A 16261-nucleotide genomic window follows, 5' to 3' on the forward strand; every position below is an offset into this window, starting at 1 on the left:
TTTGTGGTAGTAACTGCCACTTTTTTGTTTTTACTTTATTATATTAAATTAAATAAAAATACACAAAGTACAGTACTGAAATTAAAATAATTTATATGTGCAGTAGTTCTGTTGCACATCATTTATGTATCCATTTAAACGACGCAGTAAAAAAATTTTGTAATTGCAAATAAATGGAACTTTGACGGTACTAGAATACTATACTGTAAAATAACCTGTCTGTTATATATTCCTTCAGTTATCAACATTTGCTAATGCATTAGGTTTTCAATAATCATCCAACCATCCATTATTCAACCTGCTACATCCTAACCACAGGGTCACGGGGGTCTGCTGGAGCCAGTCCCGGCCAACACAGGGCGCAAGGCAGGAAACAAACCCTAGGCAGGGTACCAGCTCACCGCAGGGCACACACACACACACATCCACACACCAAGCACACACTAGGGACAATTTAGAATCGCCAATGCACCTAACCTGCATGTCTTTGGACTGTGGGAGGAAACCGGAGTGCCCGGAGGAAACCCATGCAGACACGGGGAGAACATGCAAACTCCACGCAGGGAGGACCCAGGAAGCAAACTCTGGTCTCCTAACTGCGAGGTAGCAGCGCTACCCACTGCGCCACCATGCCGCCCTAGAATAATCATGCAGTCTACAATTTTCTTTTATTTTAATGGATTTTAGTTGTTTTTTTAAATGGAATATTAAAATGAAATGGGTAAAGGCTGACTGATAATGCATTTTTCTATGTATGTTAAAACAAAACAATCATTTTGATTATTTGGCTTACATACTTACACACTAACATTACATTACTTTGTCGATTATTTAATTTTTAATGGAGTGCTATCCTGTGAAACTTTATGATTATGAACTATCTTTTACACAAGCAAGATCTTTCTCTGTATGTTTATGTGACTGTACTCTTAATGAGTATTTATTAAGTCATTCACTCCCAAATACGTGTATAAGTGATTCAGTTGAGCAAGCCAGACGTTCGGCAGCTGTTCAGTTTTCTAATATTCACTGAGCATTGAAATGCCCACCCCAACAGATGCAGTAGAGGCTCTGGTGGGAGTTCTTACAAACTCATGTAGCATTGATAAGAATTTTAAAAATAAAATAGTGACATTTGATTGACAGACAGCAAGCTCAAATCTTACATTTTCAAAAAAGGGTTGTCTTGTTAAGTATGGACCTACAGGTACTAGTTGATTATTCGATGAAGTTATTGTTCACTTTCAGAAGAACTTGGTCAGAAATCCAAGCATACTTTATGTTATACTTCCTAATCATCTTTTTGTGTCAGTAAAAACATAGGTGGTTAATGGGCATTCAAAAGATAATTTGAGTATTATTGTCAACTTGTAACATGAAGATATTAACGTGAGAATATATATCTGTGTGTACCTTTGAATGTTAAGTAGTTGAAGGCCACTGGAGCTATTACAACTGACTATTGATTATGTCAACTGAAAAGTCAAAGACTATTAATTCCTATGGCTAATATTTGGTCCACAGTTTAATTTCTTTAAAAAGAAATAGAGAGAGGCAGAGAGTTGTTGTACCTTTCAGCATATTAACAGGATAGATAAGGTGATACCAGAAAACACAACACTTAAAAAACAGCAACAGCAAGACATCCAGACCATGACAGAAGCTGCTTCATTGAAACATCAGCATATCTTACTTGCTGGCCATATGCTGTCAGATCTGTTCATTATTATTAATTGAAACATCAGTTAACATTTTCATTAATAAGCTGTCTTGATGATACAAACTTGCTGTGCTACATAGTAGGTGACTGTTTTGAAACATATACAGTCAAGGAATGTAATTCACATTCATTAAAACCATTCGCACACTAACCAATGTTTCCAACCTTATATCAGCACCATTACTAACATACACTGTAAAATTAATATATCTTACTAAGAGTCATAAAAATGGGAAATCATCAAAACAAACCCTGCTGTGGATGGAAAATAGTGTTTATGGTTTGTATTTATTTATTACAGAAATTAGAAAGAAAGAGAGAGAAAGAAAGAAAAAGAAAACATTTAAAACAGTAAAAAATACAAAGGGGTAATTGTTGACTATATTAATTAATATAATATAGCTGGCATTCCTGTGAACCCCATTAACAATACAACTTATGTTTTGCCAAGTACCTTTTAGCTATAGAGTGGAGAATAAAGAGACACTGTTCCCAAAGGCAACATCATGAAGGGTGCTGGGACAAATAGCTGACATTCATCCTTGTTATGAAGTTTCTTTTGGGAGGCCCTGGGGGGAGAGAAGGCTGGAGATAGGAAGTAGAACTGAAGCCATTGTTGAAGGGTAAGGAGTTGTACTCTTCCTGTTATGAGAGGAAATGCAGACAAATGTGCTTCCTGGCCTTCTGTGCAACAGAGAATTAAGTTATCATTGACCTTTCCCTTAAGTGCAAAGGGGCTTTCATTGCCTGGGTAAACATGTTTTCCCTTTGAAATGGTCACTGTGTATACCTGCATGTTCTTCTAAGAGTCGCTAAAAAAGGCTTCATTTTAGAATAACTGAAAAACAAGAAGAGCTCAGATAACCATGGCTTGGTAACCCATATTAAGCAGAGTTAAATACAGTATATATTTCACAAGGGCTAATGGGGAGCTTGTAATTGCATAAGAATTGTAAATAAGACCGATTTACTGCATTTTCATCTCTGAAAACCATTTATTCATCTTGTGAATAATATTTTAGACACTTTTCAAAATAGGCACATTTATTTTTGTATTTACTTTTTTTCTTTGATTCTAACTTGGATATACTGGATATCCAACATATATATATATATATATATATATATATATATATATATATATATATATATACTATATATATATATATATATATGTGTGTGTGTAAATATAATATGTACAGTATGTAAATGATTTTGAATATAATGCATCAAAAGATGCCCTAATCCAGCATTGACTCTAGAACCAAATATCTCAGTCAAGGGTGGTATCTTCTGTGCTCTTTGAGAGAAGCCCCAGGCTGAGTACCATAAAGTCACCTCAAAGAAATTTTGAATCACAGGGAGAAAAACATTGACTGTTGTGTACTTACTCAAAAATATTCAGAGATTTTGGTCTTTTTGTCTGATATGGTGGTTGAAGGAGTACCCTGTGCGTACTTAACTGTAGTCCCTACTGGGAGACTTTAACATTCACATGGTGCTATTATAGAGATTTCTGGAGAAGTCAGATTGGAAGGAATTTCCTGCTTTTGAATCTGCCTAGCGATTTTTTTATTGGACTTCTATGTTATTTATGGATTGTCCATAATGACTACAATATTTGAACACAAAGACACAGGCCTCATCCACATGTATTTGGGTATTTTTTAAAACATGAGTTTTCCTGCTTCGTTTTAAAAAAAATCCTGTCCACATGCGTACCATTTTTGAAAAAAATGTCCATCCACATCAAAATGCAAAAATCCACTGTCAGGAGCACAAAACAGGCAGATAACAAAGGGAATGTCATTTAGATTAATGTCTATCAGCCTTTTTTTTCTCAAATGTGTGTCAAAAGTCCCATTAACAAGGTTAATACCAGCACTACTTTAGCTACAACCACAATTGCACAGAATTGCCTCATATAAACAAAACAGATAATGGCGCACACACTCTGACGTTACAAGCCAAAAACTCAGTTTTCCCTATCAACACATCAACAGGGAAGATGGAGTTTTTAAACATCTTCACCCTGGAAGGAGTTCTTGAAAAGGTCAGGGACCTAAAACACAGTTTGCGTGTGGATGAAAGGCCAAAACGCATACAAAAAGCTATGTTTCAAATAATAAGTGTTTGTGGTTGTAGAATACCTTTAGGCAGAGGTCAGTTATTAACTTGTGGTTATGTCAGCTGATCTGTACTGAAATAAAAAAATGGTGCAGAGCTTTCACTTTATTATGTCTTGGTGATGAGCTGGCTAAGACAGATGGAGCATCTGCTGGACAGACCTGGAAGAAACAAACATGTAACAAAGGTATACTGGCAAAGATGCTTCTGTTTGGTTAAAGTTAAACTCTGAACCCTGGACGATCTTCTGCATCTGAGAAGAATTCAGGGACATAGAGTCTAAATGTACCATGTTGAAGACCTCACTGGGAGAACTGCAACGAACAGTGACTAGACATTTTTCAGTGCCTGTCATGGCAGTGACCCTTAGTGTGAAACTGTCTGATTGAATATACCATACAATGTTATCAAAAGGGCCTCAAGACTGAGGTGAAGCAGGTACAGTAAAGTCCATAGCCTGTATATAGATGATGTTTGCTGAGGCCATGGAAATGACTTTTGTTCTTCCTGAAAGAAATTCTAGAAAACTCTTTGACAACTCTGGAAAATAGATGGCCTATTACCCAGCAGTGCTCAGGTTGAAAACATTGGCCTTAGCTGGGCACATTGAAGTAATACTTTAAAGAATTTGTGAGTCCCATGAATATGCCCTTCCCGGAGGAGAAATAGCTTGAAGAATTGATTGATGTTGGATCCCTCTATATAATTAAGAGAGCCACTCTAACTAAGGTGGAGTTTAGGCAAAGTAAAAGAATAACCAAGACAAACAGAAAGTTAAAAAAAATAGCTTTTGATGCAAAAAAAGTTTGATGCAAAGATCAAAACGCTAAAGATAAACTAAATTCAATGTGCAAAAGAAAAATCAAATTGGAGTTACACACAACTATTTTAAGACTTCAAATCAAAAAAGAGTCTCCTAACACCGCAAAAGGTTTCTTTGTTTTATATACAGTACAGAGTCTTGGACAATCAGGAAGTGTCCTACAACGATGACATCAAGTGTCATGACTTTGGTTGTCACGCAGTAGCAAAGAGGCTAGCAACAGTACACAAAGCACCAATGAAAATGATGGTACTCAGCCCATAAGAAAACAAATTGGTAACATACCAAGACATTAAATATTTTTAAGATCATCAAAATGATCTTAAATCAATGAGATAATAAAATAAATTAATTCCTCATATTATAAACCCACTGATGGAAAGAAACATGAAGAAAACACATGCAGCCAATCCAGATGAAAATTACAAATATTCCAAACTCTTGACGACTACAGTGATTAAAAGCTCCTTCATGGCAGAGTTGGAGGGGAGGGTGAGATACAACCAGAAACACATTGTGGAGATTCAGTCTGATAGTTGAAGCTCAGATCAAGAATTCTGTCTTGCCTGTTGAACAGTGGATGAACTCTTTGTCCTTGCTCATATATTTGAGGGGCCATGGGAATTTCTGAACCATGCGCATGTGTTTTGCAGACGTGGAAAAAGCTCATGACTATACACTGTAGCCTTTTATGGCAGATATTTTAAGACTACTGGGCGTGTGCATTTGTGTAGAAAGAGCTGTGTTAGCATTCTTGCTGTTAAACTGAGACACAGACATTGAATTATGCCTAGGAATGAGTCTTGTCTCCTCTACTATTCATGATCTTAATGTAGAGACATCATAGCACAGACAAGGATCGTAGAGTATGTGGTTTATAAACTTAAAAGTTTTATCTGTGTTGTTTGAAGATAATTTTTTTCCCTTGACTTGACCAAACGATGCTATTTAGTACATAATAAAATGGTTTGCACCTTAGCGTGATGTGGCTGGGACAAGAATTAGTTAACTTCAAATAAGGGTGAACAGCTGCACCAAGTGGAGAAGTCAAGTGTATCCTATTTACAAATGAAGGTAGAGGTGGTTGTGAAATTGACCAATGAATGCTTCAGTGTCAGGAGTTTTGCCAACATTGTACTGGACTGTGAGTGTGAAGAAGTAGCAAAGTCCTCTGACAAAGATTTCATTTACCTGTCAGGCCTCTGAAAAAGTTTCAACTGTCAATGTCAATCCCCATGTTACAGTACAGTTTTTGTGTACTGAGCAAAAGAACATGATCAATGGTACAAGTTGGAAAAATGATGCTTCTACACAAGGTTGCATGGCTCACTTTCTGCAATAGAGCGAGGAGCTCATCCATACAGGAGGACCATAGAGTAGAACTGCTGCTTCTCTGGATGAAGAGGAACCAGTTGATTTAATTGGGGCATATACTGTATTTAGAATTTCCTCTGGACACCTCCCTGAGGAGGTGTACAAGACACATGAAGATGACCTAGGACAGACTCAGGGCGTTCTGGAGTGATTATATCTTATCAACTGGCCTGGTGTTGTCTCCTCTTTCTGCTCATGTCCACGTGCTATTTTGGGCAGTTTCATTAGACTTGCACATTGCTGGCTTGCTCTAAAATATAGAGAAATATTTCTAGAGGCGTGTTATTCTTTTGTAAATTACTATGGAATGCTTTATATATAATGTATATATGTCTAAACTAAAATAGTCCGATTTTATATATAACATTATTTATAACTAGTAAAAATCTACTATACTGCATGTAACCTACATATAAACAGTTTATTTTGAATCATTGTGTCGGAAAAAAATAACTGAAATAATAGACTGCTCTGTTTGTAACAGCAGCCATTGCATTATCCAAAGTCTAAAGGAATACACAGTGCTGTATGAGATGCTAGCAGATTCTTACTGCTCAGTGAGCCAGCCCACTAAGACAAACATTTTTACTGTATACACAAAATTCAAATATATTGTATAACTTGTTTTAGTGTAATACAGAGTAAAATTGTTCATCATATTCATAACTTTTTTTTAACCTTAAACAAATTATGGAGTAGATTGTGAAAAAATAGGTGTTTGAAAATAACATAATACCAAATGTCACAATGAAGTCTAAGGTGTTGGAAATTTTTTTTTTATATAGGTTCAGATTACTCTCAGTAAATCAATGAAAATGAACACCAAAACTGATAACAAAAAGGATTTGATTTCTTTAAAGGTTTAGCAGAATTAAAAATACTACAGATTTGTCTTATGTGATTTTTTACCTATGTTGCTTCCTGATGTGAAATGTATTAAAACAGGCATTTCATTGATAATTAGTGATAGTTTTTTATTAATTTTACAAATCCTCATATTACTACTAATAAAAATAAAACATTCTGTTCAACAAATATTTAGGACCAAATATTTACATTACATGTATATTGATAGCACACAGCAGAAGTCGTGTTTTTCTCTAAAAATAGTCCCTGCAAAGAGTCTCACTTTCATGTAAACCAACTTGCTGTGGTGTCATTTCATAGACTACGTGAGGTTTCTTTGAGTAAGTATATGCAACTGAAACTTAGAGACTGCAGAGGTCTGGGAATTTATAGCTATGAATGAACCAACATCATAATATCAGTATAAATTGTCACTGTCACTGGCAGGGACATTGATGTGTAAAAAAATGTTTTGGCAATGCTATCCTTACGTAAACCTACTCAAATAGTGCTCTTCTCATGTTTGTTAACTTTATTTATTGTGTTTGGTACATTTAACCTTGAATTGTTTAAAGTGTTGCCTTCCTTAATTTATTTCTATAGAACCCCGAACCAGTGGAGAGTATGCTAGGTGTTCATTTGACGTTTGTGAGAAATGTGTTGCAAGTCTGAGTACAGAGTACTTTGCATGCAGAGACAGCTCTTTGAGCAGGTACAGACTGACTGCTGAGATCAGAGAACCTTGAATGTCACACTTTTACTGTCATAAGCAGCTGGGAATCAAAAGGAAACCATTACAGTATATCAAACAGCTGACTTTAGTGACTTCTCTCATTTTCAAGTAAAAGAACAAATGGATAGTGGCCATTTTAGTTTTTTATTGACATTTATAATAATATTCAATTCTTTATATACATCATGCCTCTATCTTCCCTTTTATAATCATGTGCTATTGGAGTCACCTTGCTTTTCCTTCTTCAGAAGGTGTATATGGTACCAGTGTTGAATGCCTTTTTAACTTTACTTTAAATTGTACTATAAGCGCACAGTCTGCTGTAACAGCTAAGTTTAATTTACTTTAAGTAAACAGCAAAATAGTATGGAATACGATTTATTTTTTTTCAGAAAATCTTTCCTTTTTTAAGAAATCAGTGCTAAGGAATTGATTGTATAAAAAAGAGGAAGGTTTGGTTTTCTGTGTTCATTAGTCACTAGGAACATGAGTTGTTGCTCATCAAAAACTCTTTGAATGCAATCTTTAACTGTTTCATAACAACATTTTGGTTTTCAGAATAAGCTTTGCAGTTGTTTTCAGGGAGATTATGTTAAACACTTAATTCTCTTTTTTTCTGCTTTATAGCCATGAATCTTTTTATTTTAAATTGACATATTCGTTTTTACTTAACTCCTTATGTACAGTATGTAACTTACATGTTTCCTACATGCTTCTGTTGGTTCCTTCTGAAGATTCCAATTTGTTCCCACAGTCAAAATACATACTTAGATTTTACGTGATGATTCTAAATTGTTTCACTGGGGCATGTAAGAGTGCATTGGGACTGGCCAGTGCTTTGCTTGAGCCATTACTGCCGGAATTAGCCATGACTCACATGACCATCACTGCGAAAAAAGAAGTTATAAGATAAGATATCATTGGTACATTAATTTTTGCTTATATACAATTTAACTATATGGTGCACTATTTAAATAGATGGAATAAACAATTTTGAACCGCTTTGTTTTCCTGTCAGTTTAAACAAGTCTGTTTCTTTATGTGTACTCATTATGTATGTAGTAATCTGATACGTCTGTATTTGTATCTACCTATGAGCTTGACATAGCACTCTGCACCAGCACTTAAAAATAAACTGGTTTCATTTGAATTGAATATTGTCACAGTAGTTGGCATGTTTGCCTTACAGCGCTAAAGTTCATAATTCAAACCCCTGGTCACTGTCAGTGTGGAGTTTGAATGTTGTTTTCTTGCCCACATGGAGGTGTCTTTGTGTACTCTTGTCTTTCTCCCCAATTCCACAGACATTTAAGCTTGCTTTTATTGCTGACTCTAAGTTAGCCCCATGAGTTTCTGAGTGTGAATGGTCTCTAAAATGGATTAGCACCTTGCCTGTGATTACTTGCTGCCTTTTACCTAGAACTGTAGGGATTGCCTTGGCCTGTCACGACCCTGTCTTTGGAGTAAGCGGGTTAGGAAAATGAAAGAATTAATCCAGTATTCCGTCAATGACCCATAAAATATTTCTTTGCAAACTCATGTAGTCATGCAAAAAATACATTTTAATTATCCACAAACATGGCTCATTATTAAGAACTGCATATGAAGGTCTGATGTTTGCCTTTATTAACTGAGTAAGTCTAAGTCTTTCTCCACTGTTGGCATTTTTCAAATGCAATAATTGTCAACTGCAGTACCTGGAAAATATTTATTTGCTTACTATTTTACCATCATCAGCATATTCTGTTAATCTACCTGTCATCTGTCTTAATGATTAATTACATGTGAGTTGTACAACTGGTTATCTATATGCAGGTGATATCAAATTTGTTTCCAGTTTAATAAAAGGCATATAGTTTGTAAAAATCTGTTAAAACTCTCATTTCAAATTTTTAGACCAATTTTATTGTTGACAGAAGTAGATGTTGGGGCATTAATAACAGTTGAGTGGAGAAACACATCAAGTTCTAAAAGTATTTTATGATAAATGATGAGACTTTATGTTCCACAGTACTGTATATACTAGCTCAAGTACATGGTGTTTTAACTCAACATTCAGAGATCCCATGAACTCTAAAAATAATGTTAATATTGTCAATATATGCTGAGTGTTTTTTTTTCTTGGCACTCAGGTTCTGTCGAACACTTCAAATATAATTTTGACCAGTCTGATGAGTCAGGAATGTGCTTGGGTGTGCCCAGCACTGGACTAGCAATCCATCTTGATTACTTTGCATTCATTCTCTTTAGGATTTCATCTGTTATCTGTGGACATGTACAGAAAACAGTTTCAGGTTCAGAACAGGGAGTGATGTTCAGTTTGAATCATTCCGATTTTGGAAGAAACAGACAACAAAATAATTTAAGATAGAATTTCATTAGATCAATTATGGACAAGGACAGAGTTCCAAGAAGGGCACATAATGAAGCTGATTGTCTTTTTTTACAAGTTACAAAAAAGGTGATCAGAACACCCAAAACTTGAATTAAGTCAATATCAATTGTTTCAAATAGTAAATCTTTAAAATTGGAAGAGGCCTTACATGAAGAATTTCAGTAGACGATAAGCAGTAAACATCATGTTTGATTTTAGTGCTTTGTCGTTGAAAAGCAAATTGTTGAAAATCATGTGTCAACAAATATCTATGGAATTAAATGATCACGGAATACATTATGTTAGAACTCTTGCAATAATAGTCTAAACTAGCTGTATTTTAATTTTTACCTACACTTTTTTTTTTTGTTTGTTTGTTTGTTTAAAGCAATGAAGTTGCTACTTTTGAGTAGCATTTAATGCAAGTGATACTTCTCTGAATGCTTATCTGACACACTGCCCACATGTTTTGGCCATAGCAGATTTTTTAATCCCAGTGCTTTATGTGTATTTGTTTCTTTTTCTATTTTACAGCTCTATCTTATTTAGTACAGATCATATCTCTGAATTAAGACTATTTGCACATCTAATTAAAAATTAACTAAGAGGATGATATCTTCTAGCACATAACCTACATACATACAGTAATAAGCAATATACTGTACACTGCCGGTTACACATAGCCTGTTATAAGCTGGTTATTCATATAACAGGGAAATATAAACTTATTAATTGGTATGCATAGAAAAAGTAATAGATAGGGAACCCAAATATACAAAAACTCTGCTCTAGTTTAGGACATTTAATAAGTAACAAATTAAAAACAGTATAAAAATGTCTAAAACCATTGCAACATAAAACACTAACAAACTGAGCAAACCTTATCACATAATTTTCCTTTGCAGTATCTTTAAACAGAAGTGTTCCTGTGGGACCCGCATGCAATATGTTGTTGGCCTGACTTTTTGGAAAAATAAGGTGAGGGGATCAGGATGTCAGCCTAAATGATCTTTAGGTAATACTAATGCATTTTCTTCACTTGGGCCACAAATAGAAATACTAATAGTTTAAGTATGATGAAATAATTACGCAAATAAACAGCTAACAGAAAGGTACTGCCTTCATAGCATTATTTGTAAGTTTTATCTGAATGCAAGAAAAAATATAGTGGTGATTAAAATCTTGATGTTATATGTTTATGATTGTGTTTATGTCTGTTTTCTATTTGTAGGTGACATTTACAAAGAGGAAGTTTGGTTTAATGAAGAAGGCCTATGAACTGAGTGTTCTTTGTGATTGTGAGATAGCTCTCATCATCTTCAACAGCACAAACAAATTGTTTCAGTATGCCAGCACGGATATGGATAAAGTACTGCTGAAATACACAGAGTATAATGAGCCACATGAGAGTCGAACCAATTCAGACATTGTAGAGGTGAGTAATTTCCTTTAGATCATGAGAGAAGACTACCATATTCGTTTTTAAATTCAAGTCTCAGTGCAAACTTCATACATTTGTTTTGTCCTATTATAATGTGAAAGAAAAGTAAATTACAAAGTAAAAACATTACACTATTTGTCCTGTTTAGTCAGCGATTACTTCTTTTACCACCAAGTAAAACAAAACAGATCCCTCCTATATTAAGGAAATTAGCAAGTATTCTTTTAGAAGAAAAAAATATTAACACTTTTGCATTGTGACCATTATGCCTGCTTTCATACAGAGCAGAAAAATTGATGTATTCTACTATACACAGCTGACCTAAATGAATGTTCCTTTAGATAAGGAAGCCATGATAGCTTTTTCTGTTGCAGGATTGTAATGCAATTTCTTCCCATTTGTAACAGGTACATCCTTAAAATTTACTACAATATTAATACACTGCATTGTCTTAAAAGCTTATTTATGTCTAGTTGAGTTACATGTTTTCATAATATACTTTTGTAAACTTTCTTGTTTTTGCACTTTAGGTGTAGTCTTAAAGTGGCATACAATATTGCATACTCTAATTTTTTCAATAATTTATAATTTCCTCAAATAATAACCCCTTCATAGTAAGCTTGTGGTTTTCATCACAATTAACAGTGTTTTGTTCATTTATGAGGGCTGCGAGCTTAAAGAAAATAAGCTGGAATGTTTATTACTTAAGTTTGGACTTCATAGAAAGCCTTGTTTTAAGTGGATAACCTATCCATGTCAGTCACACTATTGTTCTCCCTGCATCCAAGGGATGGCTGCCAAGGCAACATTGGGGCAGGATGAGAGACTTGGAATGCAAACAAAGGAGAAGATATCTTCCTCGGCTTACGTAGGCTGTTGTTTGAAACTGAATGGACTAAAGGTTGCCTGTCATCTTAACGATTTGTTTTCCAAAATTCAGTAGAAGTCCAACAAAGCTTAAAATGCATTTGTTATTTGATCCATGAGTCTGGTTTTCAAACTATTCTATATTATTGTGGAACATGGACCAATGAATGGATGCAAGGCATGATCCAATATAACTTTTATTAGGAGGAAACCAGAGCCTTAGGAAATTACTTGATGTGTAAGTGGATAAAACATTCAGTATTAGTAGAGAAGATGATCAAATCAGAATTTCAACCTGCTAAATTTGTAGTTAAAGTTCAAAAAAAGAATAAATGGTATAAAGAATAGTCTTTATACCAGTAAACCAAAAGCAAAATGCTCTCGCTAGATTCAGTGTCATTATTCAATCTTAGATGACCTGGAAACCCTCAGGTCTGACCTTTTATGTCGTCATGGTGGTGACATCACAAATTAGCATAACCATTAGTAACATGGTGGCAACCACAACACAAAATGATGGTGCCTGCGAAAACCAAGATGACATCACAAAAAGACAAAAATAATTTTAAACTGCTCAACACAAAACCAAAAAAATAATAATAATAATAACATTGGAAATGAATCGAGCAATTCCAAAAACAGAATCACTATGATTTTAATTTCAGGAATCGATCGACAATACAAAAATATTACAAACAACACATAATCATACATTTGACAATCATATTTTCAAGTTCACTTTAAAGATAATAGAAAAGAAATAAAACAATAATCAAATGCATGATGAGCTTAATATTTTTTAAACTGATTTAAAAAGATCATTATGCTCTGAACTGTTTTATTTGGGGTATGGGAGGCTACCATTAGCCAGAAATGATTATATGGAAATGACAATAAATACCTGGATGGTTGTGGCAGTGACAATTCTGAAATAATTAGGGACTCAAAGGTGTGAGTTCCCCTTAAATATCAGCAAGAGTAAGACCCTGTAAAGTTGTCATTATAATCAAACTTAGTATTACTCTTTTTAATTTCTGTATTCACTTATTTTGTTAGACATTTGCAGAGAACTGGAAGCTGTCCAAATAGCATTTATCTCTAGGCAGGAACCAAACCCCGGATTGAAGGACAGTCCACCAAATGACATATTCATACAGCCAATTACTGTCACTAATACTAGATAAACTTAACATCAGCAATTAACGTAATATGCACATTTTTTCACAATTGGTGCCTGGAGTGTCTGGAAGAAAAACATCACTGACACTAGGAGAATATACTTAAGCAGTACATTAAAATTCCTATTAACAGTGCACTGGAAAACATCCTTAGTGTCACATGTGAAGGATGTAGCTGCAAAATGTTGGTTAGAAGTATAGTGTTTATAGTCTAGTCTCTTTAAGGACAAAACAATATATCCTCTACAATCCCAAGATCAATTTAACCTTGTTACATAACTAGCTTAAGGACATCAGGACAAGTGAGGTATTCTGTTGCAGGACTTAACTGTAACTCCTTGGTTCATGCTTCTTTAGTGCTTATGATAACTACTGTGCAACTCTGAGGGCACGTGTTTGCTCAACAGTTGGAGAGCAGGTGCTGTTCAGTTAAATCTCCGGCTGGTCGATAAGAAGTAACACATAAGGTCAGATATCCATCTGGAATGCTAAATGTTGATTGTCTTTTTCATGTGGTCATTCTTTACCACTTTCAGTTTAATATTTTTCTAATTTAGCTAAATATAATCAAAAAGACTTTCATAATGTCATAAAATGTGTGAAATGTGTTTGGTAGAAGTGCACGTAAAACAGTCACCTGATACTTTATATTTTTCCCTTTCTCCCATTTCCTAGTTCAAAGCTGTATGAATAATTTTATAGTATGATGAGGAAATATGGTGAATCCTTAGTATTCTAACATTGTTACAAACCATCAAGGTGAAGTACTGTATCTGGAGAAAAGGAACAGCTACTTAATAAAGCTGCTCATTTATGTTGGGGCTGCACTGCTTCAGTGGCAGCTGACGCAAAGTTTGTCCAGCCATGGTGGAGATTATGCAGTCTCATGGCAGGAGGGAAGAGTTCTGCAGTATATGCGTGTGGGTGGCTGAAAAGAGCCTTTTATATTAACAATAAAGCTCTGTGTAATTAGCATGTCTTTGGTTGATAATTAGCGCTGTTGCTACAATGGGACAGGGGCTTGTGAAAGCTCTTCAGAGATGTTTATACAGACTGAAGAGCTTTACTCTCAGCAAGCTTTTATAGCTGCCTTATTCTTCACAGTGTCATTCTAACTGCACTTTTTCCCCAATACACCATAATGAAAAATGGCATGACATTTGCCAGAGTGGCTCTTGTATTTTTCAAAATCTGAAGAATGTTTGTCCAGCTTGGTTTAGTAGAATGCAATGTAAAGTCGACTTCCTTCAGGTTCCTTTAATGTAGGTCTGAGACGCAAAAAAAAAAAAAAACTCCCCTTACAGAAAGCTTCACTTACCATCAATAAGTAGCAAATACAAGATCACTACCTAACTTACACAACCAAAGATACTTATGTGGTGATTTATTGAAAACAACCCCCTGACAGATCAGAATATGAATGAAAGAAAACTGAAATACTATAAAAACCTGTTATCTGCAGTCTTTTTAAATGTTCATGTTCTTCTAAATGCAGTAGTATAAAGTGGTTGCATGTTTATTTCTGTGTTGATGTTCAAGGGTTTAAAAGCGTTATTTTTCCCCAGTGAAGCTTATCAGTATCAATATATTGTACATATATGTTTATATAAGGTGTTATTAATGTTGCTAATTCTTTTATCCCATACATTCTTACATTTTGTTCATTTTCTTCATATCAGTACTACAGGCAGCTAAAGCCTATCACAAGCATATCCAGAGCAAAAATCTATGGATGGGATATCCTCCATTATAGGTCATACAAAGTTGCTTACTCACTTACAACATGGCGCTATAGAAATTCAGTCAACAAGAGTGCCTTTAGGTGATGAAAGAAATGTGAAGAATATAAAGGAAACCATTAAGAACAGAAAAAAAACATTCAAAATAAACACAGAAGATATTCAAATCCACAAATGAATGTAAGACTCAAATGATGTGAGGTGGCAGTGTTACTTGTCACCTCATAATCTGACATATTTTTGAATCAATATCCATATTATATAGTCTTAAAGTTTGAATTGTTATTGTGAAGAACAGGACCTTGCAGATATAATACATTTATTACTAGGTAAGTCATTGTATGCAATTGTTATAAATTCAATGCCTCCTTTTTAACAAGAAGACAACTCCAGATCCTATACTTGTACCATGTTAGTGATAACTGGTTATCAGGGTGTAAATATGCGTTGAACTATATTTTAGATGGGGAAACTTCAATTCTGATATTTATCCTCACACACAATAAAGATTTAAACTAGTATTTTCCACTCTAAACCTTTCATCAGTCCATCAATAAATTGTCAGAGCTAAGCAGTGTAGTTTACAATTGCAGGGTATTATCTTGTAACCTGACAAGTAACAAAATGACCAAATAATATTTTAGAAAAAGAGTTCCTGCAATAGGCTTATGATAATGTTTGTAATTAGAGCACTTCATTAATTCACATGCATTAGAAACAGCCTCCTCCAAAAACATATTCCTTCTTATGGCCATATACTGTAGGATAGCATTGCCTCTGAGAACAAAGTACATTCAGACCACACAGCTTTATTAATTATTGTATGAGAAATGCCAACAAGTCTCAGAAAACAGACACATTGTGGTTAATTATTTTGTATAGATTTATAGTAATATTGCTTACTGGACAAGAACCCCTATCTTGGTAGCATAGGGTCATACAGGCAGGAAAAAAACATGGTCCGGATTCGATTTTATTTCAAGGCACGCACCCCTTCTCTTTTACGATATATCACCAGTCAACAGAGCAAACTTGTCTT

At 34.7% G+C, this 16261-nt stretch overlaps 1 protein-coding gene across 14 annotated transcripts in view; it reads left to right on the top strand.

Moving 5' to 3' along the window:
- The window catches only part of LOC114654283 (myocyte-specific enhancer factor 2C), a 187273-nt gene that overhangs the window by 103388 nt on the left and 67624 nt on the right, over positions 1-16261 (top strand). For all 14 annotated transcript variants that reach the window (XM_028804737.2, XM_028804740.2, XM_028804739.2 and 11 more), the window contains one exon: positions 11229-11432. In XM_028804737.2, coding sequence (XP_028660570.1) covers positions 11229-11432 — 204 coding nt within the window. The remainder of the gene's footprint in view (positions 1-11228; positions 11433-16261) is intronic.

Source organism: Erpetoichthys calabaricus, chromosome 7 (genome assembly GCF_900747795.2).
Source record: "Erpetoichthys calabaricus chromosome 7, fErpCal1.3, whole genome shotgun sequence".
Taxonomy (NCBI): domain Eukaryota; kingdom Metazoa; phylum Chordata; class Cladistia; order Polypteriformes; family Polypteridae; genus Erpetoichthys; species Erpetoichthys calabaricus.